Below are 27,676 nucleotides of genomic sequence, written 5' to 3' on the forward strand. Positions count from 1 at the left end.
CCTATAAACTCACAACGAGGCAAGTAACAGGCGTGGGCAATTTAAAAATCTCACCTTAAAGCGGAATCGTCACCATAAAAATCAAATTTCAACAGCAACTGGTCTGAGTGTATTAAGTGATAAAGATGCTAATCCTGCATTCAAAACTTTCAAAACGTTTTCTGCTGTTATGATTTGGAGTTATCACATACTTAAGGAACACTGGCCCTTTAGTAGTCGTGCCAAAGAATTGCATGCTGGTGGTTCTTTTATCTATAATCTATTCCTCCTCTTCCCTTTATTTCCCTGCCAGCTTCTTATCTGAAACCTAATCTCCTACTCACTTGTGTTTACAAGCAAGGCTGAGGCGACTCAGCGATTGGAGGAGAGAAGAAAAAAAGTAAAGGGCAGAAATGACATCACGAGTTAGCCTTAACTGTGGGCAAAAGACATGGCCCCCACCAGGAACAGAATTCTCGTAATTTACTATATAACATTCACTGAAATCAAAACGTGGACAGTATAATACATGTGTTATGTAAGTAGGTCAAGTATTTATCTACTTATATATGTGTTTTTTTCCCTGGCATAGTATGGCTGATCCTACTGCTTTAAAGCAGATAAAAAGGAGATAAGTTCACTTAACCACTTGATGACCCACCCTTTACCCCCCCTTAAGGACCAGCGCTGTTTTTAGTGATCTGTGCTGGGTGGGCTCTGCAGCCCCCTGCACAGATCAGGGTGCAGGCAGAGCGACCAAATCGCCCCCCTTTTCCCCTCCCCCCTATGGGGATGATGTGCAGGGGAGGTCTGATCGCTCCTGCCTGCCTGAGGTTTGCGGGGGGGGGCACCTCAAATCCCCCTCTGCAGCGAAATTCCCCCCCTCCCTCTTGTACCTTTCCCCCCTGGTGATCCGGGCTGCACAGGACGCTATCCGTCCTGTGCAGCTAGTGACAGGCTGTCCCCTGTCACATGGCGGCGATCCCCGGCCGCTGATTGGCCGGGGATCACCAATCTGCCTTACGGCGCTGCTGCGCAGCACCGCCGTACAATGTAAACAAAGGAGACATGTCGCCTACGTTTACATTTAGTCTGCGAGCCGCAATCAGCGACTCGCAAGCTATTCACGGAGACCCGCTCCGTGATTTAACAGGAAACGGCCGCTCGCGCGAGCGGCCTTTCCTGATTAATTAGGGAGGCACCTGGCGACGCAGATCTGCATCGCTGGTCCTCCAGCTACCACTTTGCCGCTGCACGGTATGAGTGTGCGGTCGGTAAGTGGTTAAGGTAGCCATACACTGGTCGATTTGCCATCAGATTCGACCAACAGATAGATCCCTCTCTGATCGCATCTGATCAGAGAGGGGTCGTATGGCTACCTTTACTGCAAACAGATTGTGAACCGATTTCAGCCTGAAACCGTTCACAATCTATGGTGGTGCTGCCGCCGCTCCCCCCGCCCGCATACATTACCTGCTCCGCCGGCGCGACTGCCCCCGGTCACCGCTGCTTCGTCTCCGCTCTGGTCTCCTGCATGCTTCACTTCTTCCTGCACGGCAGGAAGTTTAAACAGTAGAGCGCCCTCTACTGTTTAAACTTCCTGCCGGGCTAGAAGAAGTGAAGCATGCCAGAGACCAGACCAGCGCGGAGATGGAGCAGCGCTGACCGGGGGCAGTCGCGCTGGCGAAGCAGGTAATGTATGCGGGCTCTATTGCATCAGTCGTCGGGCACTCGAACGCCGCTAGCGACGCGCTCCCTACCCGCGGGCGATCGACGGTAATTTTCCGCACGGAGCGATCGACGAGATCGGACGAGATAGATCGAAATTCGGCGTGTAGCGGGAACGATGTGACAGCAGATTCGATCCCAGTGATCGAATCTGCTGTCGATCTGGCGGGAATCGGCCTAGTGTATGGCCAGATTTAGTCTTTGCATTGTGTGACTGTGTGTGCCACACTAAGCACGGACAACAGAAAAAGGAGAAGAGAACTGTGTGACGACTTGAGAACCAAAATTGTGGAAACATATCAACAATCTCAAGGTTACAAGTCCATCTACAGAGATCTAGATTTTCCTTTGTCCACAGTGGGCAACATTATCAATCCATGGCACTGTATGTTGCAATGCATGATAGTCTGGATGGTGGATAAGCAGCCCCAAACACGTTGCAAAAAAATTCAAACTGTCCTGCAGGCTCAGGGAGCATCAGCGTCCGTGTGAACTATCCGTCAACATTTAAATGAAATTAAATGCTATGGCAGGAGACCCAGGAGGACCCCACTGCTGACACAGACAAAAAAAAAAGCAAGACTACACTTTTTTCAAAATGTACTTGAGTAAGCCAAAATCCTTCTGGTAAAACATCTTGTGGACAGATGAGACCAAGCTAGACCTTTTTGGTAAAGCACATCATTCTACTGTTTACCAAACACGGAATGAGGCCTACAAAGAAAAGAACACAGTACCTACAGAGAAATAATGGTGGAGGTTCAGTGATGTTTTGGGGTTGTTTTGCTGCCTCTGGCACTGGGTGCCTTGAACGTGTGCAAGGCATCATTAAATCTGAGAATTACCAAAGGATTTTGGGTCGCACTGTAAAGTCCAGTGTCAGTAAACTGGGTTTGCATCTGAGATCTTGGGTCTTCCAGTAGGTCAATGACACCAAACATACGTCAAAAAGCACCCAGAAATGGATGGCAACAAAACACTGGAGAGTTCTGAAGTGGCCAGCAATAAGTCCAGATGTAAATCCCATTGAACACCTGTGGAGAGATCTAATAATTTCTGTTGGGAAAAGGCGCCCTTCAAATAAGAGGAACTTGGAGCAGTTTGGTCCAAAATTTAGAGTGAAAGGTGGAAGAAGCTTATTGGAGGTTATAGGAAGCGACTGATTTCAGTTGATTTATCCAAGGGTGTGCAGCCAAATATTAAGCTAAGGTGCTAATAATTTTGTCCAGCACATTTGTGGAGTTGTGTGTGACATTATGTCCAATTTGCTATTTTTCCGCCTTTTTTGTTTTGTTCCAATACACATAAAGGGAATAAACGTGTATAGCAAAACATGTTACTGCAATACTTTGATGTGAGAAATACTTGATTTTCTGGAAACATTTTTGAAGTGCCGACAATTTCGGCCATGACTGTATGTGCGATCCATGAACCTATCCTTTTCAGTGCTGCCGAGTCATGCAGTCTCCTGGGAGGGGTGGGGAGGTGTGGCCAAACTGCCACTCACCACTACTCCTCAATCACAATGCTTGAAAGGAATGTGGTCATCATTCCACCCAATCATTCTTCCATAGGGGTTCTATTGCAAAAAAACTGCAGCAACCAAGGGAAGAGGGCATGTATTTGGATGGCAGGTTCTTGTAGTCTGCAATCAAGGGCCTGACAGTCACTTGGAGGGAACAGCGACTAGCTAGTCACATGACGTCCATTTCTATTCAAACGTAGGCATTACAAATACTGCTTAAATGACCACTGTTGGGGAAATGTTCTATTTAAAATACATGTGTATGCGCATATAAAGAAAGTACATTCAGTCTGGAGTAAAATGCACTATACATTTCGTTTTTCCTACATTGCTGTCACAATAGGTTTTAACTGTGTGACTGGTTTTGGACTAGCCTATCCCGTCATGGGGGATTCCCAGGGTTTTCTTTATTGTTAAAGGTATTTCCTGAATGCTAGATGCTTCGTCCTACTGCCCAAATAGTGTGCAAACGAGTAGAGAAGCTGGCTGGTATCTTTTGCACAGATCCTTGCCAGGGAGTGCTTTTGAAAAGGATAAAAGTAATACTGAGAATGCCCCATGATGAGATAGACTAGTCCAAAACCTGTCAGATTATTACTGCCTACTGAATGTGACAGCAACATTGGAGATAAGTAAGTTTTAGCTTGTTTTACTTTGGGAGAAATTCTGTTTTATGTTTTGTTTTTTTGCAACAGTGGTCCTTTAATAACAACAAACAAGATAGTTTTCAATAAAAGTTGAAGATGAACTGGGCCTTTAATAAAGTATGTACAATGTCAGGATTGCATTGTAACTAATTATTTTTCTATTTGAGTAAATAAAAGTTTATTCTGTCAGTGGAGCTTTAATTTGAATGGCATCCAACAGTTTTATATTCATTAGGTATGACTAGAATAATGGTGACTTTGTCATGCGGATTCCCCCTCCTCTTACTGACATATGTCATACATCTGCCCCTTTCTTTCAATGCTTATATAGAATAATGGAATGCATATTTTTCTCCAAGCTTGGGTCAGATGTCATGCAGAAAGTTTAGAACATATTAATATACATGGCCTCCTATTCTGTCATGAGGTCACTTGTATAGAACTTTATGGAGCACAAACCGAGTTATTTCCTAGAAAGAGCTATATGAAGAGGGCATTACCATAGCAACCATTCAGATATCATCTGTCATTGTTTGACGTGATGTGCTTAATAGTTGCTGTGGGTTACTGCTTCTTGACACGAGGTATACCAGCATGCATGTCCGTATTAGAATCAGATTTTTCTTTTCATATTGCTAACATAAATGGAAGTGGAATCTGGAACCTAGGTCTTCCAGGGCCGCCATCTGAACCCATAAAGTCATTGGCCTCATACAAGATGCACGTAAAAAAAGTACAATTTTGCAAGTATTTATGTTGGGTAGTGTGAGTTATAGGTTGAAGGTTTGTTTTGAATCTGAAACATTCAGATAGTCGGCTTACATTATGTTCTGCAGTGTAATAGCAAATCTGAAACCACACTAGTCAATTCGGTAGCAATTTGCTTCTGGTGTCAGAAGTGTGGCGATATGGACCAGGCAACTGCTGAAACATTGCGTCAACCTTGAGGAAATTATTATTTAGGACTGTTTAATCCAAAAAAGATGCTTTACTGTGTTGACAATAACAGATGTACTTTTCATATTGTAAATTTTGTTTCTGCCTGGACTTGGGATTTTTTTTAAAGACACATATCGATGCCAACTGACAAACAAACTGAGTGCAGATGTGTAGATACAGTTTATTGGATCCTAGTTATACTATATGCTAAAAATGTTTGTGTGAACAAACCCCGAGGCCTGGGGCGCACAGTAGGGAATTCAGCTACGTTTTGCAATCGCCAGTGATTCCAAAAAGCACTATGCTAATAAAAGTGTATGGAGATGAACCCACAGGAGCGAGTGCGATTAGACCAAATCACAATTGCAAAGCTTGGAGCATTTTTGTTGTGTTTGCTCTTCAATACAAAGTATAAGAAAACACCACAAAAAAACGCTATTCCAATAGCAATTGCTACTTGCAGTGGACCCCAGACCTTAGAGTGATGCGATAGGTTGTCTTCACTGTTCAGTTGTACAGGATTCAGTCTTCACTGTTCAGTTGTACAGGATTCAGTCTTCACTGTTCAGTTGCACAGGATTCAGTCTTCACTGTTCAGTTGCACAGGATTCAGTCTTCACTGTTCAGTTGCACAGGATTCAGTCTTCACTGTTCAGTTGTACAGGATTCAGTTCTGACTGTAGGAGCTGTAGTCCTGGTAGAAGTTCAGTCCTGTAAAGAGGCACCACTGCCTATAAATAAGCAACACACTCCAATGGCATGTCTCCTATCTCAGTATCTTGGGGGCTACTGAAGAAATTAACATTTGATCATTATGTAACGTTGGTTTGTTATTAAAAGCCTTAAGACAGCTCCACTCCAGGAAATAGAGAGCAGCAACCTGTGCTGTATACTGTATGCTTCAAATCTGCTCACAGCAAACCAGTAGAGAATGTGTACTGTGGGATTCCCGGGCCAGTGAATATAGTTGGAGTGGAGGGGGTGGCAGATCCAAACAGTTAACTGTATTGCTTCAGAAGAATGCTATCAGTGGCAAAGATGCCATGTGCGCTGCGAATAGGTGCCAACATTAGACCTATACAGCACATTACACAGCGGGAGATGGAGAGGGTGCATGCATGGAGCTAAACATGTAAGGAGAAGCACTTTCACTTACATATTTTATCTATCTACCAGAAAATGTATAGAAAAATGATAAAATATTATATGTGTACAGACCAGAAAATTACGTTCACGTACAAACATCTGCAATAGCCTTGAAGCCTTCCATCTCCATGAAAATGTCAGAGGCCATCAGTGCAAACATATACAGCATGGGTTGATTTCCTCCTTTCTTTACTGCTTACTACCATGCAGATTTGAAGTCAGTGAGTGTCACATAAAATGGTGTGAGGGCAGGAGTAGGCCTGTGGGCACCTGTAAACTGCTCAGTGTTTGCTGAAGAGCTGATAATATTCTGCAGGAAAATTTAGAGACAGTGTAAAGGGAGGAACATTTCCGAAGCAGTGACAACATTCGAGAGGCATGCTTTTCAAATGCAGATCAGCATACACTGTAGAGAATTGTTCTACCAATGTAGACAGTGAGTAACTGCTTTACCGCAGCATTTTCACTTGTCTGTCAGTTTTTTTGTGTGGTTTTCTGCATGCTTTGTCTGCACACCATGTGTGTTTGTATGAGGGAAATGCACACATTTTTTTTCACAGAAGCGAATGTACCGGTAAATGATGGAGAAAATGAACACAGTGCTGCAACACTGTTTTTCTGTGTACAAAAAGGCATTCAAGTGTGAACTAGTCTGTTGATTATTATTGGTTCTCAGTTTTCCTATGCAGAAAATGTGCACAAAAATGGAAGCAAAAATGCTGCTTAAGGGCCGGTTCACACTTGCGGTTCCCTGCCAAATGGACCGGATGACCTGACCGGATCTGGATCGGAACCGTACGGTTCTGATCCGGATCCGATCTGGATCCGGTCAGGTTGCATCAGGTGTTCATCAGGATGCTATCCGGATCCGTTTGGCAAAAGATAGTAGAAACCGAATAAAAATGTTGGGGTCTGGGAGGTCAGCAGAAGGTGGACCTGTGGAATCAGGCCCTCCGCTGTTTAGCACTCACCTCCACCTCCGACATACTGCCAACATCTCCAGCACGTTTAAAGTCACTGCTGCTCCACTCCAAAATGCTTGTCCATGTGTCCCCATCCAAAATCGCCGCTACAATACGCATAGGAAGTGGGGTAGAACATCCGGATTTTTAGCCAGTGTGTTGTGCGCTCTCCGGTTCTCATTGGTTTGTATTGGCCGGATGGTGCAGTCCGGCTCCGCTCCGGATACGGCTGCCGGAGGAGCCGGACCAAAAAATAGCGCATGTTGGGTCTTATGCCGGAGTCCGGATCCGGTCCAGATCCGGTCCGGACGAAACGGACGCATGTGAACGGACGCTTAGGCTTTCATTGCTATGCCGTGCGTCCGTTCCGTCCGTTCTGCATGCGGTCCGGCTCCGGCACGGCGATTACGGACGGCGACCGCTAATGTGAACCGGGCCTTAGACTCGGTTCCCACTAGCGCCAGATCAGCAGGAGCAGACAGTGTAATGTCCTCGCCAATGGCCCGGGTGTAGCCCGGGGCAGGTGCATTACCCCCATAGGCTATATGGGGGAACACATTAGCCTGCTTGGGGTTATCTCGGACAAAGTGACAAGTGTGAACGGCTCCTATTTAAAAAATAGGATTGGTTCGCTGTCCGTTTAGCACAAGCGGAAGCACAGCCTATCTATACATAGAGGGGGGACACGTGTCAGAATCTTAAAATAGGGTTCAAATCAATAACAGGAGTGTTTTGCAGCATTGATTGGCCTTTAAAAAAAAATCATAATTAAGGACACTTGACAGTAGCAGGTTCACGGTCTATGAACTGCTCCCTGTGGAACGACTGGATGTTGTTGGGTGACTAGTAGTTTGGGATGGGCAGTCATACAGTAGAGAAAGGCAATCCCTTCACTCCTGCTCTATACATTGCAGGGACTACTTCAGCTTGCTTTCATATAAGCTTGTAAAAACATATTCAATTGTGATACAGTATTGGAGAGTCCAAGTTTGCTGTTCCAGTATGGAATATGACTAACAAGCACCAACTTTATGCAGCTAATTACTGATGGAGCAAGATGGGAAGTTTATAGGCAGTCTAACTATTTTCAGTAAAAGTGGAGGCTTGCTTTAAAGAGGAACTTTAGCAAAAAGGGGACAGAATAAATCAAAACATTGCAAAGTGAGAAGTTAAAAAATAGAAGAGAGATCAAGAAATGATTGATATTCGCCATGGAATTGGTTCATATTGTTTGATCCACAGTTAGCCTGCACGTCATCATCTTTACTACTGGCAGACATGGAAAAAAAACAGCTCCAACTGCCATTATCTATAATCACTGTGATAGGCCAAAAGGTTGTTGTTATATACATATACATATGCACAGAGAGAGATACTGGTTGCTTGGCAGTTAGAAACAGCTGTTATTTCCCACAATGCAACAAGGCTTACAGACAGAAAACTGTCAGAACCTAGGTCCTGACATCACACTGTGGGAGGGGTTTCACCACAATATCAGCCAAGCAGATGTCCCTGATTATCAACTCGAGTAAAGGTATCAGTATCTCATGGGAAAGGTCGTATCAGCTACTGATTGTGATTAAGTCCAATCCTCGGTTACAGTTCCTCTTTACGATCACTTCGTTATAGGCTGCTGTTCTATAAAGAGAGAGAGAGAGTGTGTGTGTGTGTGTGTCTGCGTGTGTGTGTGTGTGTGTGTGTGTGTGTGTGTCTGCGCGTGTGTGTGTGTGTCTGCGCGCGTGTGTGTGTGTGTGTGTGTGTGTGTGTGTGTGTGTGTGTGTGTGTGTGTGTGTGTGTGTGTGTGTGTGTGTGTGTCTGCAGAACCCCTATGTGTGGGTCTCAGTAGGGGAGCCAGGCCTGTTTCCACAGCATCTGCACGGAAATACAACATAATATTCCTTATACAATAGGTGATTTCAGTAATGACAATAGTTAGTTCTGTGTTGCTCACAGCTGTGTAATGTAGAATTCACCACTTTCCCTTCCCCCAGTTATAATACAAGTAGAGCATGCTGCCCAAAGTGCACTATGCTGAACTGTGTTTCCATACCTCCAGAGGGAGCACTGGCCCCGCTTTTGCTCTCTCTGAAGGAAATTGCTATAGATGTGAGGGATGCATTAAAAAGAAAAAGTAATCTTTGTTCTGTGCTGCTGGAGAAAAGGTAATCTATAGCTGTGTGGAACATCTCTCCTTCCCTGCAGCTCTGAGAACGCAGCCTGCTCGCACTCCGCCTCTTACAGGGCCAGAGACTTAATTCAAATGTTCATCCTCTTGGTATTAGTATTTCGGTTTTGTTTGGGAAAAGGTGATTTAACCATCTGCTGACTTCTCACACTTCGCTGACCCTGTAAGAAAATCTCACTTCTGCATTTTCCTAATGGAATAAAAAAAAATGGAAACACAGAGGGCCCCCTTTCTCTCCCATGGCTGAGGCTGGAGGGAAGGGCTATGAACACAAGTTTGGCAATTCAAGTCCCTGAGGTTCATGGTTGGTCCACTGGCCTGCAGTTTTCATGCACAATGGGTACAAAATAGATCGGCTGAAGATTTCAATGATTCTCTATGGGCTGGGTCACCTGTATACATATTACCATGTCTGTTAAACTGACCAGTAAGAATTTTTCATACAGTAAACAAGAACCTGACCGGAACAGACGTAATGAAAGTCTACGTTGACTTGGAAGATTACATGTAGATGACCTGTAGAGGAACCTCCAAGCCATCTTGGAGATCTCAAAGACAGACAAATGAGCCTAGGCAGCATTTACCTTATTTTATTGCATTTACCTTTTGCATTTAAGAAGGTCTACCAGGCAATATTTTAGTGTGGCGGGCACAATCATTAGGCTGCAGGGGTTCCCCAAATTCTGACAAGGCCTGCCTCAGTTAGGAAAAAGCTGCAACTGGGAAAGCAGGATATTATTACTATTTAGGATGCATATAGTGCCAGCATCTTCCGTGGCGCAGTACAATAGAGTATACAAACTATAGACAGCTACAAAATAATGGGCTACAAATAAACATTGAACTCGATGGACATATGTCTTTTTTTCAACCAAAATAACTATGTAACTATGTAATACACAGTTGAACAGGTCAGCTAGTGCATTGTCATAAGGGGAAAATCTGTACCCACATTATTACGGCATTATGAAGTAACCCAGAGCAATCTATCAACTTGCACATTTTTTCAGCTGCTCTAAGAATTCAAAGTGAGTTCTGATTGGCTGCTAGGTTACCTCGTGAGATAAGCCTGACTGACAACGAGACTGTAGTGAGTGAGTGACACAGTAACACAGAAGAGTAATCCGGTGCATTTCAGTACAAGGTGATGAGTGTTTCCAATCATGTGGGTGTGTGAGGTGGTGTCCCGTTTGGTGAGATGTTTAATACTTGCATATTAATGTGACATGCAGGATTAGAGGGCAGCTGTCTCAGTTTCTGGATGTGTGGGTACAAAGCATAGGGCGGTCTAACAAATTCTTTTATATTTCTGCGTCTTCTCACTGCTTGATGTGCCCTTACTGATTCATGGTGTCTCTCTGTCTGTACAGGTGGCCGGATGGGAAGCGAAAAAGAAAGAACAGCCAATGTATGGGAAAAGGCGGTATGTCAGGTATGTGGTGTCTGTCAACAGTGCTGCATCTACATTTATGTTGCAAAGCCTAATGTATAACTCTCCTCATAGCAACCTTTACTGTGTCTTCATAAACTGGGAAGGATACAATAAATGCACCCTATAACTTCAACTGTTGTGCCAGTATACACAATACCTCTCTCTACTCTCCAACCCCTCCTTACCAGCTAATACAGTATAACCCCTCCTACTCAAAACAATACATCATACATATGCATAATGCAGTGTAACTCCTCCTACTGTAGCAATTCAGCTCCCATTCCCCCTGTGACCTCCCCTACGTTACAAATATATCTGATTAAAGTGACACTGAAGCACAAAAAATAAATAAATTATATAATGAATTGTATGTGTAGTACGGGTAGCAAAGAAATAGAGTATCCTATTTTTATTATCAGTTATCAGTTATATAGCTTTTTTTTATATACTTTATTATCAGTTATCTAGCTTTTTTTATATACAGTATATATAACATTGCATCATTCTCTAATACGGTATTTGCAGTTTACAAACTACACTCTGTATTTTATACTATGAAACAAATCAGAGCTAATGACCCTAAACTTTTTTGCTGTAAAGTCTTATCTGAATATGTCTTTCATGGTTTATTTTATGTATAAGTGCTTCTGAAAACAGCACTGCTCTCTGACTAAATTAGTCTGAGAGCTCAGAGTAGCTCTTTTGCATAGATAACAAGTGAAGTTTCTTAACTCTTCCTGTACTGGAAACAATTTGAGACTCATATCTGTGCTACTAATGTTCTATTTCTTAGCTGTACTACACATACAATTCATTTATATCATAATTTTATTTTCACTTCAGATTCCCTTTAATGCCTAGTCTACTATACAGTTGTTACTCCTGGTATGTTTCTAACGCTCATATCATTTCTGCTACTCTACCAATGAACTCTGCATGCTTTACCTAGTCTATCAGTCATTTTACATACCTTACTCTATTAATACACAGTATCATTTCTCCTGTTTTCTCAGATAATTAATTCTTCTGTCAGTAGAGCAATAACTTTATAATTACTACTCTTCCATTAAACCCTTTGCCAGCTCCACCTGTACCAGTAAATATACCCTATAGCGCCTCCTATTGTGCCATTATAACCAATAACGCCACTGACTACCAGTACATCCCGTAACACTGCCAGTTCTATTGGTATATCCTATTTTTTCACCGAATGCACCAGGATACCCAATTTAAAAATACTTACACTACACCTTATGACGCCTCCTATTCTACCAATATACCCTACAACTCGTATATATACGTTATATTATAACTCTTACTCTACCAATGTCTACCAAGACACCATTATTACTATACCAATGCTTCCTATTCCAGCACCAGTCTCTAATCTGTATGAGTCGCAATAAGTGTGCAGTGTTGCTGTTATGGATAAAGTACCAAAAGTCTGGGTTCACACTACACCATAGCCATGCCTTGGAAAGCACAGCAAATCCTGTATACGATGTGCTTTCACTAGTTTGTTGACGTATGTTGCTACAGACATCATATATTGCATGCTAACTATGATGTTTTCGACTTCTGTCTGCTGTTCAGAAAAGTTTTCTAGGATGGACTTTGCAGTCCATCACTGCCACAGCCAGACTGCCACCTATACTTCACATAGGAACCATCAGTCAGCATTCTATGTGCAGAATAGTTCTGGACAGTGGACATCAGAGCACGCCATTCACTGAAACTAAAGTGACTGTTCTATTGGCAATAGACAGTGTGAACAGATCCTGTGCTTAACATAGGACCCATTAACATGTCTGTTGATCCACTGTCTTCCAATCCCATAAACGGACTATTTTCACTGCTAGTGTGGACCCAGCTATAGGCAGTCCATGCTGTGGCTGCAGTACTCTTGTACTGGAAGTTGCTGTAAGAAAGAGCATTTTGCACCTGAGGCTACTTATAACTTGTATTACTCTACCTATTAATCTATACTGTAACATCTCCCCCTCTCCCAGCTGGTGCACCAAATCGCTTCCGCTCTGCCACCACACTGCTAGACAATTTACACCTTACTAAGCCTAAAATGAAAAACATTAAAAAAATATATAAAGTAGCACAGTTAGTGCTGACTAGTTAAGTACTGCCCTGCATCTATCTCCCCCCTTCACTGCTATTTTCAGTAGGAAGTTAGATTTGAAAGCTCCTACTCCTCCTAGACCCTTATCACCAACATCTTAGCAAACTAGGACCGTTGCACTTTGTACTTCCTAGCTCGATATGGGAATTCTAGTCAGGGTGTGCAGCCACCACCTATTGGCTGTGACCAATGGGAATAGCTGCATCACAGTCCTAGTCTATACAGAGACTGATGCCTGAATCACTGTCAATGGAAATCAGCAGTAGAACTGCAGATCAGCTACATATACAAGGCTAATTTGATAGTTTATTGATTTGGAATGTGTAATGTCTGTGAAATCACAGCAGCTAGGTGTTACTTTATGGTGCTTTTCCTGCGACTTGCGTTCATCATGCATAGCTGATAATGTGTTCTTTGTTTCTATGCTAGTAATATTGCCATAATGTAACACTAAAGCCAAGCTTCCTTCCCACATTCTCACCCTCTGTAGAAGGAAGCGTCTGTCTCACCCCATGTTGTAACCCCCCTCTCACCCCTCTGCCATCTCTGCACTGTCCAGACAGGATTTCAGCATTATAAAACATAATTACTTCCGAAATGGCGAGAGAGAGAGATATTCAGTAATTACATACAACACAATGAACAGGCTTTTTGTGCTCCTGAGTTTGCATGTCTTATTCTGGTGTTTATTGGCCTGGCTGTGTGTATTGTGTGTTTCCCAGTGTGTCTCGTCTGATTCAGAGACCGGAAGGGTTTCATTGTGTCTTTTCATATTCGTTGTCTTTTATGCCTTCATTTCAGATTTTAACACTTGTTGGAGTGAGTTTGTGGTTATAATCTGAATTTTTTTTAAGAACAGTAGGTAACAGCAAACACAAATTCCACTCAGTAAATCACCAATATAGTCCATTCCAGACATATTCAGCAGGCTTTGCACTTGGTCTCCTAGGCTGGCCTTCAGCTGCTTATCACATGATTCTCTACTGCTCCAGCGTGTGCAGGCATGGTAGCAGCCAGAGACTAGAGCAGAAGCAAGTGGACATACTGGAGTGTATGTTTCAGGAAATAACAGTACTCACACCTACAGAGACTTGGATAGCAGACAGGAAACCAACAACATTGAGACCAACCGCATTGATAGGCTGTATCCCTCAGGACAGTTGCTGTGGCCACACTTGTTATGGGTGGGGTTAATCATGGTGGCCACACTTGTTATATGGCCACTGAGAGGGTAGAGAGGTAGTCACATTTTTGGGGGACCAAAGGAGTTGTAGTTATGTCCCTGCTAGTAATACAACAGCACCTGCTGGTGTGTGGTCCATGGATACACACTGCAAAGTGGGCTTCTACTTATAGGTTAACCCCAACTTAAATCCTGCACCAAAGCTCTTAACAGTCAAATGGAGGACAGGGTTGTGTGAAGTGCCTGATCAGGTAAGAACATATGCGGAGTTACAGCTTGATTCAGGGGCGTAGCAATAGGGGGTGCAGCGGTAGCAACCGCATCGGGGCCCTTGGGCCAGAGGGGCCCCGAAGGGCCCTCCCTCAACTACAGAATTAGCTCTATATTGGTCCTGTGCTCATAATAATCACTTCTATAGATACTTTGAATAGTAGTAATCACTAACACACTGTTCCCCATCCCCTTCTTGCACCTCTAACACTATAGTTGCCATTGGCAGGTTTTGGTGCGCCGTATCAATTGTTATGTATAGAGTGCTGGGGGGCCCCAATGTAAAACTTGCATCGGGGCCCACAGCTCCTTTGCTACGCCACTGGCTTGATTTATAAACCAGTATTATGCTACCAGGGAGCTCCTACAGTGAACCACCCACAGGCTACATGGCTAACTGCACCCATGTCTGCATTGTAGAGTGCTTGCACTAGATGACCTTTGAAAGCCTCAAGAAATGTTCCTGATCAGTTATACACATTGCATTAATGATGTGGACATACAGAGAGATAACACAGTACAACAGCAGACAATGATTACGTGGAAGCTAAGATGCAGGCAGACTCTGTACCCTGCTGCTGTCCTGTCTGTCACCTCTGCCCTGCAGTAGCACTGGGGATAGCGCTGTTAGAGTAGAGGTGTTACCGCGCCAACATGCTCACATTTACTAATGTCCATATATATGTTGCCTGAAATCCTAGAACTCCCTGCAAGTGGCAGTGTTAGCTAGGGAAGGACTTTCTGGGTGGCATGTTTACAGATAAGAAAATCTATTTCCAGGAACTACCAAAAGCTCTTCTAGAGCCAACACTTACATTGGCACAGACAACAGCAGGAGGAAGCAATTTGGAACCTGACAAGCAATTCCCATTGTGAATGGTGTCTAGTGCCACACCGAGTTGTCTTGTCAAAGGGCTAAGATCAAAATAGAGTATATTTGCATTATTGGTCAAAGGCCATTTCTCAGGCTTTGTAAGAAAAGTTTAGTGTAAGTACAGTTACCTAGCCAAAACGTACATGGGCCCATATGAAATTCACTTTTTCTCATGAGATTTCTCCTAGGTGATATTTTCATACCTTGTTTTGCTTTTTAAACCACCAGCAAGCAAGCAAATACTCAAGATCATTTTGATAGTACTTTTTCACCAACTTATAGGGACTTTTTTCAATTGAAAAATGCATACACGTTTTTTTTAAAAGAATATGAAAATTATGTCCTAGGAGATAACTCAGGAGAAAAAGTTAATTGCATATGGGCCCTAGTGTTTTCTTCGACTTTTCACTTTATATCTACTAAAAAACTGACACGGGTTAGAGCATATATGGCCCTCAGAGCCATTAAATTCGGCCTTCAAGTGGTTTCCCCACTTTGTGTTATGCTTGGCCCACTCTAGAGCACCAGGAAAGCTATGTTGGAAGTGAAGCCCTAGAACACCAAGGAAGCCATTTGGGGGAAGTAGGGGGAAAGCACTGAACACTAGGGAACTGCATAGGGGAGGGTGGGGGTCTCTAGACACCCGGGAACTGTATAGGGGAGGGAGGACCACTAGACACCTGGGAACTTTATAAGAGAGGAAGGTGGCCAGTAGACATTGAGGTTGGCCCGCGACTTGGTCCCAGTGTACAATTTTGGCCCACTTTGTATATGAGTTTGACACTCCTGGGTTAGAGGTAACATTTGCTGCAGAAACCCACCACTGTATAGCCAGGCTGTTCAGGCATCTGCTCCAGTTTATATTGTACAGTCCTTTTACACAATCTGTTCATGAGGGCCAGGTGACCAGAGTGCTGAAAAGGTGTGTGTTGACAGGCTTTCTCTGTCCAGAAAACTAGATGGGAAACAAATTGACTGTCTATATGTGGTGCTCAGTGGCTGTTGGAAGCTATTTTCATGTCAGCCAAAAGATCTGACCTTCTATGTTGGTATAACAATGTCTGCTTGGTGGTAGAGCTTGGTGTAAGCTGTGGGACCCTCTCCCTTCCCCCGCAGACAGGTTCTATGTCTATGGCTTGATTAAGATTGTGTCTCCTCTTCTCACCCGGTGACTTAGGTGACAGTTCGGTGTCTCTGCTCTCTGCAGGGTACATCCCTAGCTACCTGGACAAGGATGAACCATGCGTGGTGTGCAGTGATAAGGCCACAGGGTACCACTACCGATGTATTACCTGTGAGGGCTGCAAGGTAAGTCCAAAGATATAAACTTCCTACAGTTCATACAGTGCAGTTAAAAATGCTTACATTATTTTAATAAATGCAGGCCAGTTAGGTTTGCCAATATAACCTTTCATTTTTGCCTTGCTGCACTAAGAAGTTCTTTCTGCTGAGTGGATACACAATAGTTGTATGAAAAAGGCATCCCTGTAATTTTCAGGCCTCCAAACTCTTGCCTTTTCTACTTAATAGCAGACGCTAGACCGAAGCTTATGGGCTATAATGGTTTTAGGGTTGCTGGCACTGAAGTGACCAATTATGAGCAGCCACATAACAGACGTATTGTCCATTTTTATCCAGAACCTACACTTGAAAATAAGGATGTAGTGTTTCTTATACCTAACTGTGGTTGGCTCCTACTGATGGATCATGATCACCTTTACTTGCTTAAAGAGGAACTTAAATCCAGGATTAAACTTCAGTAGCGTATACCCCCATTCCCATGATAAATCTCTACCTTTTCTCTGAGGGTAGGAACACACTAGGCAGGATCACATAGTTTTCCACTTTGTGCTACGGGGAAACGCATATGCGATTCTGCCTAGTGTGTTCTTACCCTAATAGATCATCAGTGGAACTCTGTATGTGGTGAAATGCCTCCCACAGTGTGATGTCTTGACCATGGTCCTGAGAGTTTGTCTGTGTCTGTGAACCTCGTTGCATTATGGGAAATAACGTGTTTTTTTTTTTTTCAACTACCAAGCATAGAACTCTCAGTAATTAACATTCTGTACAGATCACCTGGCAGAACTACAGATGCCACTATCAGTGGACATTTCAGAATGTAAATCAGGGAAAGGAAAGATTTTTACAATGTGCAAACCCTGACTAAATATAAATTAATATTGTAAATAATTATTTTTATTAATGTCATTTTCTCTTTATGTTCTGCATAGAGGGCAGGAGCTAACATACAGCATAAATGACAATATACAGCCTTTGCTTGATTCACATTTCTCTTTATTACCAAAATGGTAGATCTAATTAAATAAGGCGATCTCATGGGTGGTCTTATTTTCATTATTTTGACGACAACCCTGATGTGAGATGGTTTTCCAGCTGAGGGTGTCAGAACTCTCTAATAGACCTATATGCTACGATAGATTAACCAGTAAACATATATTGTAATAAAGTCAACATGAAGACAATATGGTGCAGTGGTCCTGATATTATAATAACCAGTCACTTTGACTGTTCTTGTATCAAATACTAAAACTGGTTGATGAGAGATATCACACACACACACACACACACACACACACACACACACACACACACACACACACACACACACACACACATTGCCCTTTTAAAAAGGGTTTGAAGGTAAAGCATGTGTATTTTCTGTGCTGGTCAGATGCCAGATGAGACTGGTTATTATGAACAGCACGTGTTCCTTGTGTACATGAGGACCATTGTCTTGCAGTGGTGACATCACACTTCACAATTAAATTAGTGTTTCTGGTGTAGTTACTGGAAAACACATGATTATGTTTAAGCAAAAGGGTTTCTCGAGCCACTTCTTGTACATCTCAGATGTTTCTTGAAACGGGTATAAGTCAGATATTTGCAATTTTCAGAATTGCATGGTTTTCACATCTACATATTTCTTTAAAGGAATACTGTAGGGGGGTCAGTGGAAAATGAGTTGAACTTACCCGGGGCATCTAATGGTCCCCGCAGACATCCTGTGCCTGCGCAGCCACTCACCGATGCTTCGGCCCCGCCTCCGGTTCACTTCTGGAATTTCCGACTTTAAAGTCTGAAAACCACTGCGCCTGATTTGCCATGTCCTCACTCCCGCTAATGTCACCAGGAGTGTACTGCGCAGGCACAGACCATACTAGGCCTGCGCAGTACGCTCCTGGTGACCTCAGTGGGAGCAAGGACACGGCAACACAGGCGCAGTGGTTTTCAGACTTTAACCATTTCACCCCAAGGCCGTTTTTACCCTAACGGACAAAAACGATTTTCACCTTTCCGTGCTCATTCCTTTCATTTGCCAATAGTTTAATAAACTACTAATCACAATGAAATGATCTATCTCTTGTTTTTTTTCACCACCAATTGGGCTTTTTGGAGTTGATATTTGTTTTCAGTAATTACTTTTTTTTCTATGCATTTTAAAGGGAATACAAGGAAAAAAATGAAAAAATAAACTATTTCTCCAATTTCATCCCCTATGGTTTTAATATAAACACTGCTACTGTGCATAAAACCCACACATTTTATCTGCCTATTTGTCCTGGTTATCACAAGGTTTTAATTATTTCCCTAGTACAAAGTATGGTGACAATATATCATTTGGAAATAAAGGTGTATTTTTTTCTTTGGTGGTTTTCTTCTTCACAATTTTCACGTGCACGGGAATGCACGTGCGGGAGCGAGCACGCGCACCCGCGGGAGCATGCACGCACGTGCGCAGCGGCGGCAGCACTGTCTGACTTATAAAAACGTCCTGGAGCCATTAAGAGGCTCTAGCAGGACGTTTGTATAGGTCAGCATGTCATTAAGTGGTTAAAGTCAGAAATTCCAGAAGTGAACTGGAGGCGGGGCCGGAGCATCGGTGAGTGGCTGCGCGGGCACATGATGTTTGTGGGGGACCATTAGAAGCCCTGGGTAAGTTCAACTAATTTTCCACCAACCCCCCCTACAGTATTCCTTTAAGGTGCCTATACATATGAGATGACTGTCACATGACCTGGTTGCATTTAGCCAAGCCAGGCAAGAATGGCAATAGGGGCCTCAGCAGGCACCACCAGCCATGTGTAGCTAGTGATTGGGGGCAATCGTCGGATTAGAAGGTCTTGTCCAATCACGGAGTTCTGCACTCAGATTGGTGACAGCAGTGTTTGCATGCAGCTATGCTTAGCATAGCATAGAGTCCTAATATGCCTACAAACCTGCCCTCTGTGAAAAGAATATTGCACCTGTTTTCAGAAACCACTTGCCTTGGACTATAATTTTTTTTCAAAATGTTCAACAATTTATTACAAAAACAGACATAACCTTTTTGGTTGATCTGCTTGCCACGTTGGGTGGCAGTCTAAGCGTTTATGGCTACCTTTACCAGTACTAGTCCATCCCAACTACAGATTAGGAAGCCATGTGCAATTTGTTCAGCTACAAAAAAGCTGATTGCTGCTTAAGCCTCTTTATTTCCTTTATATGCATACATATGACACAGGTGTTAGACAGGAAATGCCAACAGGAAAAGGGAGGAAAGAGACTGAAAATTATGTTGTTTTTTTTCCTAGACATTGTTGCTATCTTAGCTGTTTAGCTAAGATAGCAACAATGTCTAGGAAAAAAAACAACTGTGATGTGCAGCAAGCAGCCACTATACTTAGCTCATTGTGCCAGGTGCTCTTTAATTAGGCCTTTCAATTAAAAAGGAAGGCCTCTACTTGATATTTTCTGGAGGGCCTCCCAGAACCCCCTTGTGAACGACAGTGGAACCTCCCAACAGCTGTACTTGTCAGGGTCAAAAAGACACCAAAACTGCAGTGGAGTCAGAGGTATCCATGAGCATACAGTATATATCACCACCAGTGAAATAGGCAATGATTGGGGTACATGTTGGTATAGGAATAACTGCACACATCACTGTGGCGTCCAGTAACATGTATCCTTTCCTTGCAGGGTTTCTTCCGTCGAACCATCCAGAAGAACCTGCACCCTTCCTACTCCTGCAAGTATGATGGCTGTTGTATCATCGACAAGATCACCCGAAATCAGTGCCAGCTCTGCCGCTTTAAGAAATGTATCGCCGTGGGCATGGCAATGGACCGTAAGTCTGCAAACCTCACCATGCGATTTATGTAAACACAGGCACTCTCCTAGTGATGAGAATTATTACTCTTTATTTATTAATATTAATCAACATAAAGGCCCTTTTCCACTAGCAAGGAACATTTAATGGCACTCTCCATTATACTTGATGCCCAAATCTTTAAAAGGTCTCCCCACTCCACTTGGGAGTTGGAATTTAGCATATATTACCAATTTTTACTAATGTTAGGGACTCTACTTCCTCATACGCACAAACTGTGTATTTATTTGTCTCCCCCAGTGGTAAATCCATATGATCAGTTATATGGTTAAAGTGCAGTACTCAAGTTGCCCACAATCTACTGTAACAGGTGAGAACAAGACTGACATTATTCTGAAGCATGTTCTAGACAAAACATCTTATGCCTAGTATAGTACACACAATGCCATTTTCTGTCAGATTGATGATTTCCAACAGGTCCGATCGTTTTTCTGACCGATTTTCTAATCACTTCTATACATGATCGATCAGAAAAATGATTGGAAATCGAACCTGTCGTAAATAACTGATTCAACTGTTAATGTGATGGTAAATTGCATCGTGTGTACCAGGCATAAGCCACTTACTTTTGTATGGTTTCAGCATTTAATGGGACATGGTACTTAGGACATGCACATTACATTTACAAAGGTCTAGGACTGTCAAGCAAATCTGTAATGTATAACTATGAAAAGTCTGTCAGTCTACATTGTGAATTGTCTGCAGCATGTACAGAAAGCAGGAAGTCCCAGCCAGCCGCAGGTGTAGTCTACCCAGCAACAATTCTATACACATTTATTTGATGGGACGGTAATCAGAACACTGGTTCCTGAACAGCAAAATATCATGAGACCTCTGACCTTTGCTTGATTAAAAAGTAAAGAGACCACATTCCGTGTAGGTAGACAGATGGCTCTGGGCTGACTGAACGGAATCTTTTTTATGTGCTTCCTAACTGCTTGCCATTCATGAAAAAAACCTTTGCGGATCTAGAAGTAAGCATAGGCATCTTTGGTGGAGGCGGTATGTCTAACAGCCTTGAAACCCCTTGGAATAACCAGAACGCCAGCAGATATTACATTTACTATGTTTGAATGGAGCAGCTAAATGTTGAAAAGCACATCTGCCACCTTCCTTATGTATCCTGTAGTTTATTTTGTTTGACTGTTACAACTTATGTTCAGTTTTAACTGGCATATGAGAAGGCTGCAGTGTTGGCCAGCAATACAAAATTAGTAGTTCAACGTGATTTTTAAAAACCGAACACTTTTTTTTAAAGGAAAAAAAATCACCTTGCTCCTTCTCGAAATACATCTTTTGTCATTTAGTTCATGCCAATTCTAGGCCTTTGTGATCTTTGTTTTGTGAAAGGTCTATTTTCAGAGATTCACTTTCCATAGAATGGCTTTGCCTTAAAGCGGACCTGAACTCAGAACTTCCTCTCTGCTCTAAAAGATAAGCAACAGGATAATAACCTTTAAAGAAAAACATTTCTTTATTACAGCTGATACAAATCCTGCAATGAATCTGCAGTGTGTCTACTTCCTGCTTTCATAGAAGCAGATATAGGGTTAACGTCCTGAGTTTACAAATTAGCTGCTCTGCCAAGGCAGCCAGCTGACACAGTTGATAGATCAAATTACAGTTGTGATTAGTCATAGAGAAGGGGGAATTAAACTCTCTAAATACATACAGGGTGCATTTCTCTCTGTTTTCCTTCTGTCCTGTGCAAGAGCTCAATGAATGGAAAGTTTAGCCTCTAGTGGCCAGCTGAGGAATGCTTCTGTGTGCATAACTCTTCTTGTTAATTAAAATAATATAGCTCCCCGATGCACACCTCTGATGTACTGGGTGAAACATAGGAAAAAATATTCTAAAACTGACACCACCGGCGGGATGCAGCCAGGAATGAGTCTAGCGGTTTCTAAACAGAGAAGTCCATCTCAGACACGTTGAACAAGTCAACTACATTACAATCTTACATCTAGAGCCTTTTAATGGCTCCAGGACGTTTTTATAAGTCACAGTGCTGCTGCCGCTGTGTGCGCGTGGCCACTCCTGTGTACATGAAAATAGTGACGAAAAAATACACCTTTATTTCCAAATACTAGATTGTCATCATACTTTTTACTAGGGACATAATTAAAATCTTGTGATAACCAGAACAAATAGGCAGATAAAATGTGTGGGTTTTATGTACAGTAGCAGTGTTTATATTAAAACTATAGGGGATGGATTTGGAGAAAGTGTATTTTTTTAATTTTTTCCTCGTTTTTCCCTTTAAAATGCATAGAAAATAAAGTAATTACTGAAAACAAATATCAACGCCAAAAAGCCTAATTGGTGGTGAAAAAAACAAGATATAGATCATTTCATTGTGATTAGTAGTGATTAAGCTATTGCCAAATGAAAGGGATGAGCACTGAAAGGTGAAAATCGCTCTTGTGCGTTAGGGTAAAAACGCCTTTGGGGTGAAGTGGTTAAAGAGATACTGAAGTAAAAAAAAATTGATATAATGAATTGGTTGTGTAGTACGGATAATTATTTGAACATTAGTACCAAAGAAAATATTCTCATATTTTTATTTTTAGTTAGTTTTGTTTTTTTATAACATTGCATCCTTCTCTAATATTTGCAGTTTACACACTACTCGGCATTCTAAATGATGTTACAAATCAGGCTAGTGAACTTTTGAACTGTCCTCTGCAGAAACAACAATACAGTGCCAGAAAACTTGCGATAATAAGCTTCAGAAGACAGAGCTTTCTGCGATTTTGAAAGTCGTTGAGCTCAATTGCTTTTTTGCATAGATAACTGGAGTTTCTTATCTGGCCAACAGCAAAGTACCACAGGTTGAAAAGCCCTGCTCTAGGCGTATGTCTCATTGATTGGAGCCATTAGCTAGCAATTCTCAGCAAAGATTTCATGGCACACTCTACTTATAAACAAATCCGTATACTAGTGTGGCCCAATTCAGAGCTTGCTTCCATTAGGAATAATCAGACAAGTAAAATAACTTGCCAATATACACCTCAGATGCTTGGGATACATAGATTTGACTCCTCTAAACATCCCACAACTAGGGATGATCAGAGAGATGCAAATTCTTCAGAGTTTTATGCAAATTATTATGCAAATACATGCAGTTTAAAAATTGACCAATCAGCTTAAACCGAGGTTTAAATTGATTGGTCGTTTTTTAAGCTGCATATATTTTCATAAAAATATAGATAATTTTGGAAGTATTTGCATCTCATTGATCATCCCTACACACAACACAAGTCACATGACACCAATCAGCAGAGGTAAGAGTTAGGGCCTGTTTCCATTAGGCCCAAATCACGGTCATTTTCCACACATTTCTGCAGAAATACAGCCTATTAAATAGGCTGCACCCGATTTGCATGCAACCCAGAAAAAAAATAGTGCCTTTTGCATTTTTTTTTTTGCAGAATGCATCCAAGTCCCTGTAGCTGCGCATGGATGAGATTTCACATCAGCAGCTCCTAGTGGAAACTTGCCCTTAAGAGCCAAACCTGTTTACCTCAGTCAGTGGCTTAAGGATCCACCTCTGACATAGGAACCCAGGGTTTGAATCCTGGCTACAGCCAGTTACCTATTCAGTAAAGATTCCTTGGGCAAGACTCCCTAACACTGCAGGGTGGCCTGTTAGAGTGCTTGAGAGGAGCAGCCACTAAGCCACTCAAGTCCAACAAGAGAAAAGGGCCATGCAAATGTAAGCAGTGTGATCTAATCCAGACATATTTTTCCCATACAGTGTCAGACTATTGCAAGAGAGAATCATTCCAGTTGTACAGCAGATTGAATCTTGTATGGAGATAGTGAAACTCGTTCAGTCCATCTCTCCACTCTTCTCACTTCTCTCCTTACTTCCTTTGTAGTTGTCCTGGATGATACCAAGCGGGTAGCCAAGCGGAAACTGATAGAGGAGAATCGGGAACGGCGACGGAAGGAGGAAATGATCAAGACTATGCAGCAGCGTCCAGAGCCAAGCAGCGAGGAATGGGAGCTGATCCGCATAGTGACAGAAGCTCACCGAAGCACCAATGCACAGGGCAGCCACTGGAAGCAGCGCAGGAAGTTCTTGGTGAGTCACAATGCCAGGATATATAATGGGCTGTTACTGCATTGCCAGAACAGTTTAGACATGTTACATGGAGAATCCACCCGAGTGGGGTGTAGGTTTCATAAACATCTATGGAGAATCCACCCGAGTGGGGTGTATTTTTTATTTACATCTTTGGAGAATCCACCCGAGTGGGTATAGATTTTATACTGTATATGTCTGTGGAGAATCCACCTTAGTGGGGTGTAGGTTTCATATAAGTCTATGGAGTATCTACCTGAGTGGTTGCCCAGTCATTGTCTGGGAGATTGATTACAGTTTTAGCAAGGATGGTCAATGAAACACAAATTGCAACTTGATGCAGGATTATGCAAATCTGTGCAACTTGAAACCAGACCAATCAAATCACTTACATAATTTGCATATTTCTGCATCAACTTGGAATGCGTTTCATTTCATTGACCATCCATAATCCTGAAACATTTCTGGCTGTATACCGTTCCAGAATGCAGAGTCTCCCCAAATAAAGTACCTTTTGAACAACGAGGGGGCGAGTTCTTGTTTTCCGCCATACATGGGTATAGATTGTAAGCCTTTGGCAGAGTCTCTCCCCCCACACCCTTATGCTGGGTACACACTATGAGATTTTCTGGTCGATTTACTGTCAGATCGATTATTTCCAACATGTCCGATTTGCTTTTCAATCGTTTTCCGAGCATTTTCCGATCGATTTCCGTGCACTTAAATAGGAATCGATCGGAAAATGCTAGGAAAACGATCGGAAAGCAAATCGAACATGTTGGAAATAATCGATCTGACAGTAAATCGACCAGAAAATCTCATAGTGTGTACCCAGCATTAGTTTGTCCTTCTTGATCTTGCAACCTCACCAATGACACCCTTTCCATTGGCTCAGACTTGAATTGCTGGGTCTCTGCTAAATTGCATGATCATGCATCTCATACCATGTTTGCATGTATAACCTTGTGCAACCGCACTGTCACCCCTTGTTATCATTCTATGTATACCTATTTATTGTCCAGCGTTGCGTAATATGCTGGCACTTTATAAATTAAATACAACAAATAATAATGTGTGTGTATAGCATTTCTATAGACACCTGCTTTAACGCTTTCCTCTCCATAGCACCAGATTCAGAGTAAACACCACATCTTATAGCACAGCACAGAGAAGCACAGATTTTGATCTGTGTGCATGGCAGGATACAGACGGGAATCTCTGATTTCCTTAAGCAAACATCCTGTGCAGATGGAGAGGCTGCGACCTCTTGAAGAGAGCAAACGGCATCTGTTAACCCCTCTACTCTTTCAGCCACTGGCAAACGCGCCTAGTCTGCGGGAGCGTGTGCAGAGACACATTTTACAGGTCAGTGCATAGCGGACATCCCTGTCCCTTGCATACACAGCAGCATTTTGGGAGTTGGAGTTTTGTTAACTGTGTAGGTGGACACTTTGGGCCAGAAGAATGACTATTGGTTTACCCATAGCAGCAGCCAATCAGCTTTGCTTTCCCATACTTCCTGTGTAGACTAGAAAGTGAAAGAATGAATTGATTTGCTACCATAACTGTTTTCTGGCAGTTTTTTGGTCAGGTCTTTGGGTACAAATATAGATTAGTTTGACACCAATAAGTAGCACTGTGTTAGCCATAGATTGTACAAGAGAGAAGTAATGGTTGTTGGGAATTGAAAGCTTGCTTCTGGAATTAGTCAATGAAAGGTATCAAGAACATTTAGCTCTTTATAGGGATTTTTGATAAAATTATCGAATCGGAAGGTTGAACGGGCCGCAATAGCGAGTGATGTATGGGTACCTTTATTCTATCACTGTAAACATACATCGCATCCCTCCTACCGCCTCTGGATTCACTTTGTGGCCAGCAGTGCAGCTGTGCAGTCTTATAATCAATTCCTGTCAGATTCATCCTAAACAGTATGTAATAAAACACATTACCATTTCCACATTACCAGTGTGCTAATAAAAAGAGGTTTCTTAATTCAGGTCGGGTAGGTTGGTGTGATGTACATATGACTTTTTATAAACACAACGGGACAGGTGAAATCCTTATTTACACACTGTGCAGGGAGACTCTACAGCCACAATACTGACCACGAAAAGGGAATCTCTCTCAGCAGTGGCAGCGGCAGGTGGTGGACTGGGTCAGGCAGGTGATCTGCTCTGTAGGCGAAGGGAGGTTGAGAACTGATACTGATTACAGGCAGCCGGGGGGGACGGCGAGGGTTGCAACAGTGTCCATCGGGCTGGAGGAAGCCCCAGTTAAGTATCAATTCTTTATCTCCCTTTGTCTCAGGTTCATCCTTCCATTCATCATTTTTGCAGTAAATATATTAAAAGCTCCTGACAACCAAGTATTAATTCATCATCTCAGGTACACTTTAAGCCATATGGCTAAATTAGTTTTTATACACTGTGCAGTAAGAGGGGACTCTCTTGAGCCGCCTTTTTAGCAACAGCTTTACCACCGAATATCCAGCCCATGTTTGCTGGATCACTTGTGATATTCCCCCTCTAGTGGTGCCCTAATACCTGCTGGCATAGGACTCCAGTACAAGTGTCAGACTCCAGAGCAAGTTAAATACAGCCAGGGAGTGTGCGCTTTCACAAGGGAAAATATTGCACTTATGGTGCATTTCAATTCATAGCAGTACAAGGGAAAAAATCTGTTCAAATGCCTACTGTAATTCTAGATATGATGCAAGGCAAGAGCATAATCCTGAGTCTACACTGATCCACAAGATCCAATTTAGTGCATATCTGGTCTCCTGCAAGCAGAAGGCACATATTGCAGCCTAGTACAGTCCTCCAACAGGCAAGACATAATTCCACTCATCATAAAGCTGCTGAGTACATCTGCTGCCCATAAATATAAAGCAGGTTTCAAAAAAAATTTGGTTGTTGTGAACAACAGCTCAACATTTACACATGATTTAATAAATCAGTCACATTGTTCTCAGAGACACAGTTAAAGGGCATCTGAAGTGAAAATAAACTTCTGATATAATGCATTGTATGCGTAGTACAGCTAAGAAATAAAACATTAGTAGCACAGATATGAGTCTCATATTGTTTCCAGTACAGGAAGAGTTAAGAAACATTAGTTATCAACGCAAAAGAGCCTCTCTGAGTTCTTCAACCAACTTGGGTTGGAGACAGTTCTATTTTCAGAAGCACTTATATATCAAAGAAACAGTGAGGCACCGCTTCAGATAAGGTTTTACTGCCGGGGAGTTCAAAGGGTCATTAGCTCTGCTCTGTTTCATAGTTAAAAATACAGAGTGTGGTTTGTAACTGCAAATATGACAGAATGATGCAATGTTATATTTTTATTTTCAGTTCAGCTTTTTTCTAGGAGACTTTTCTTTGCTATTAACAGTCTATTAATTATCTGTACTACACAT

The 27,676-nt window shown here is 42.5% G+C and overlaps 1 protein-coding gene and 1 long non-coding RNA gene across 23 annotated transcripts in view; one reads left to right on the plus strand and one right to left on the minus strand.

Annotated features, from left to right (window-relative positions):
- The window catches only part of THRA (thyroid hormone receptor alpha), a 1,122,562-nt gene that overhangs the window by 1,047,983 nt on the left and 46,903 nt on the right, over window positions 1–27,676 (plus strand). For 19 of the 21 annotated variants that reach the window (XM_068262433.1, XM_068262435.1, XM_068262438.1 and 16 more), the window contains 4 exons: window positions 10,482–10,543; window positions 16,179–16,309; window positions 19,982–20,129; window positions 24,053–24,258. In XM_068262433.1, coding sequence (XP_068118534.1) covers window positions 10,482–10,543; window positions 16,179–16,309; window positions 19,982–20,129; window positions 24,053–24,258 — 547 coding nt within the window. The remainder of the gene's footprint in view (window positions 1–10,481; window positions 10,544–16,178; window positions 16,310–19,981; window positions 20,130–24,052; window positions 24,259–27,676) is intronic. The other 2 variants (XM_068262452.1, XM_068262453.1) reach the window with 2 other exon arrangements.
- LOC137541247 (uncharacterized) overlaps window positions 1–27,676 on the minus strand; it is a 227,202-nt gene that overhangs the window by 28,081 nt on the left and 171,445 nt on the right. The window contains exon 3 of one of the 2 annotated variants that reach the window (XR_011025109.1): window positions 5,294–5,529. This is a non-coding gene — a long non-coding RNA (uncharacterized lncRNA). Of the gene's footprint in view, window positions 1–5,002; window positions 5,530–27,676 lie in introns of those variants that run through there. The other variant, XR_011025108.1, reaches the window with a different exon arrangement.

This window comes from Hyperolius riggenbachi, chromosome 12 (genome assembly GCF_040937935.1).
Source record: "Hyperolius riggenbachi isolate aHypRig1 chromosome 12, aHypRig1.pri, whole genome shotgun sequence".
Classification (NCBI taxonomy): Eukaryota; Metazoa; Chordata; class Amphibia; order Anura; family Hyperoliidae; genus Hyperolius; species Hyperolius riggenbachi.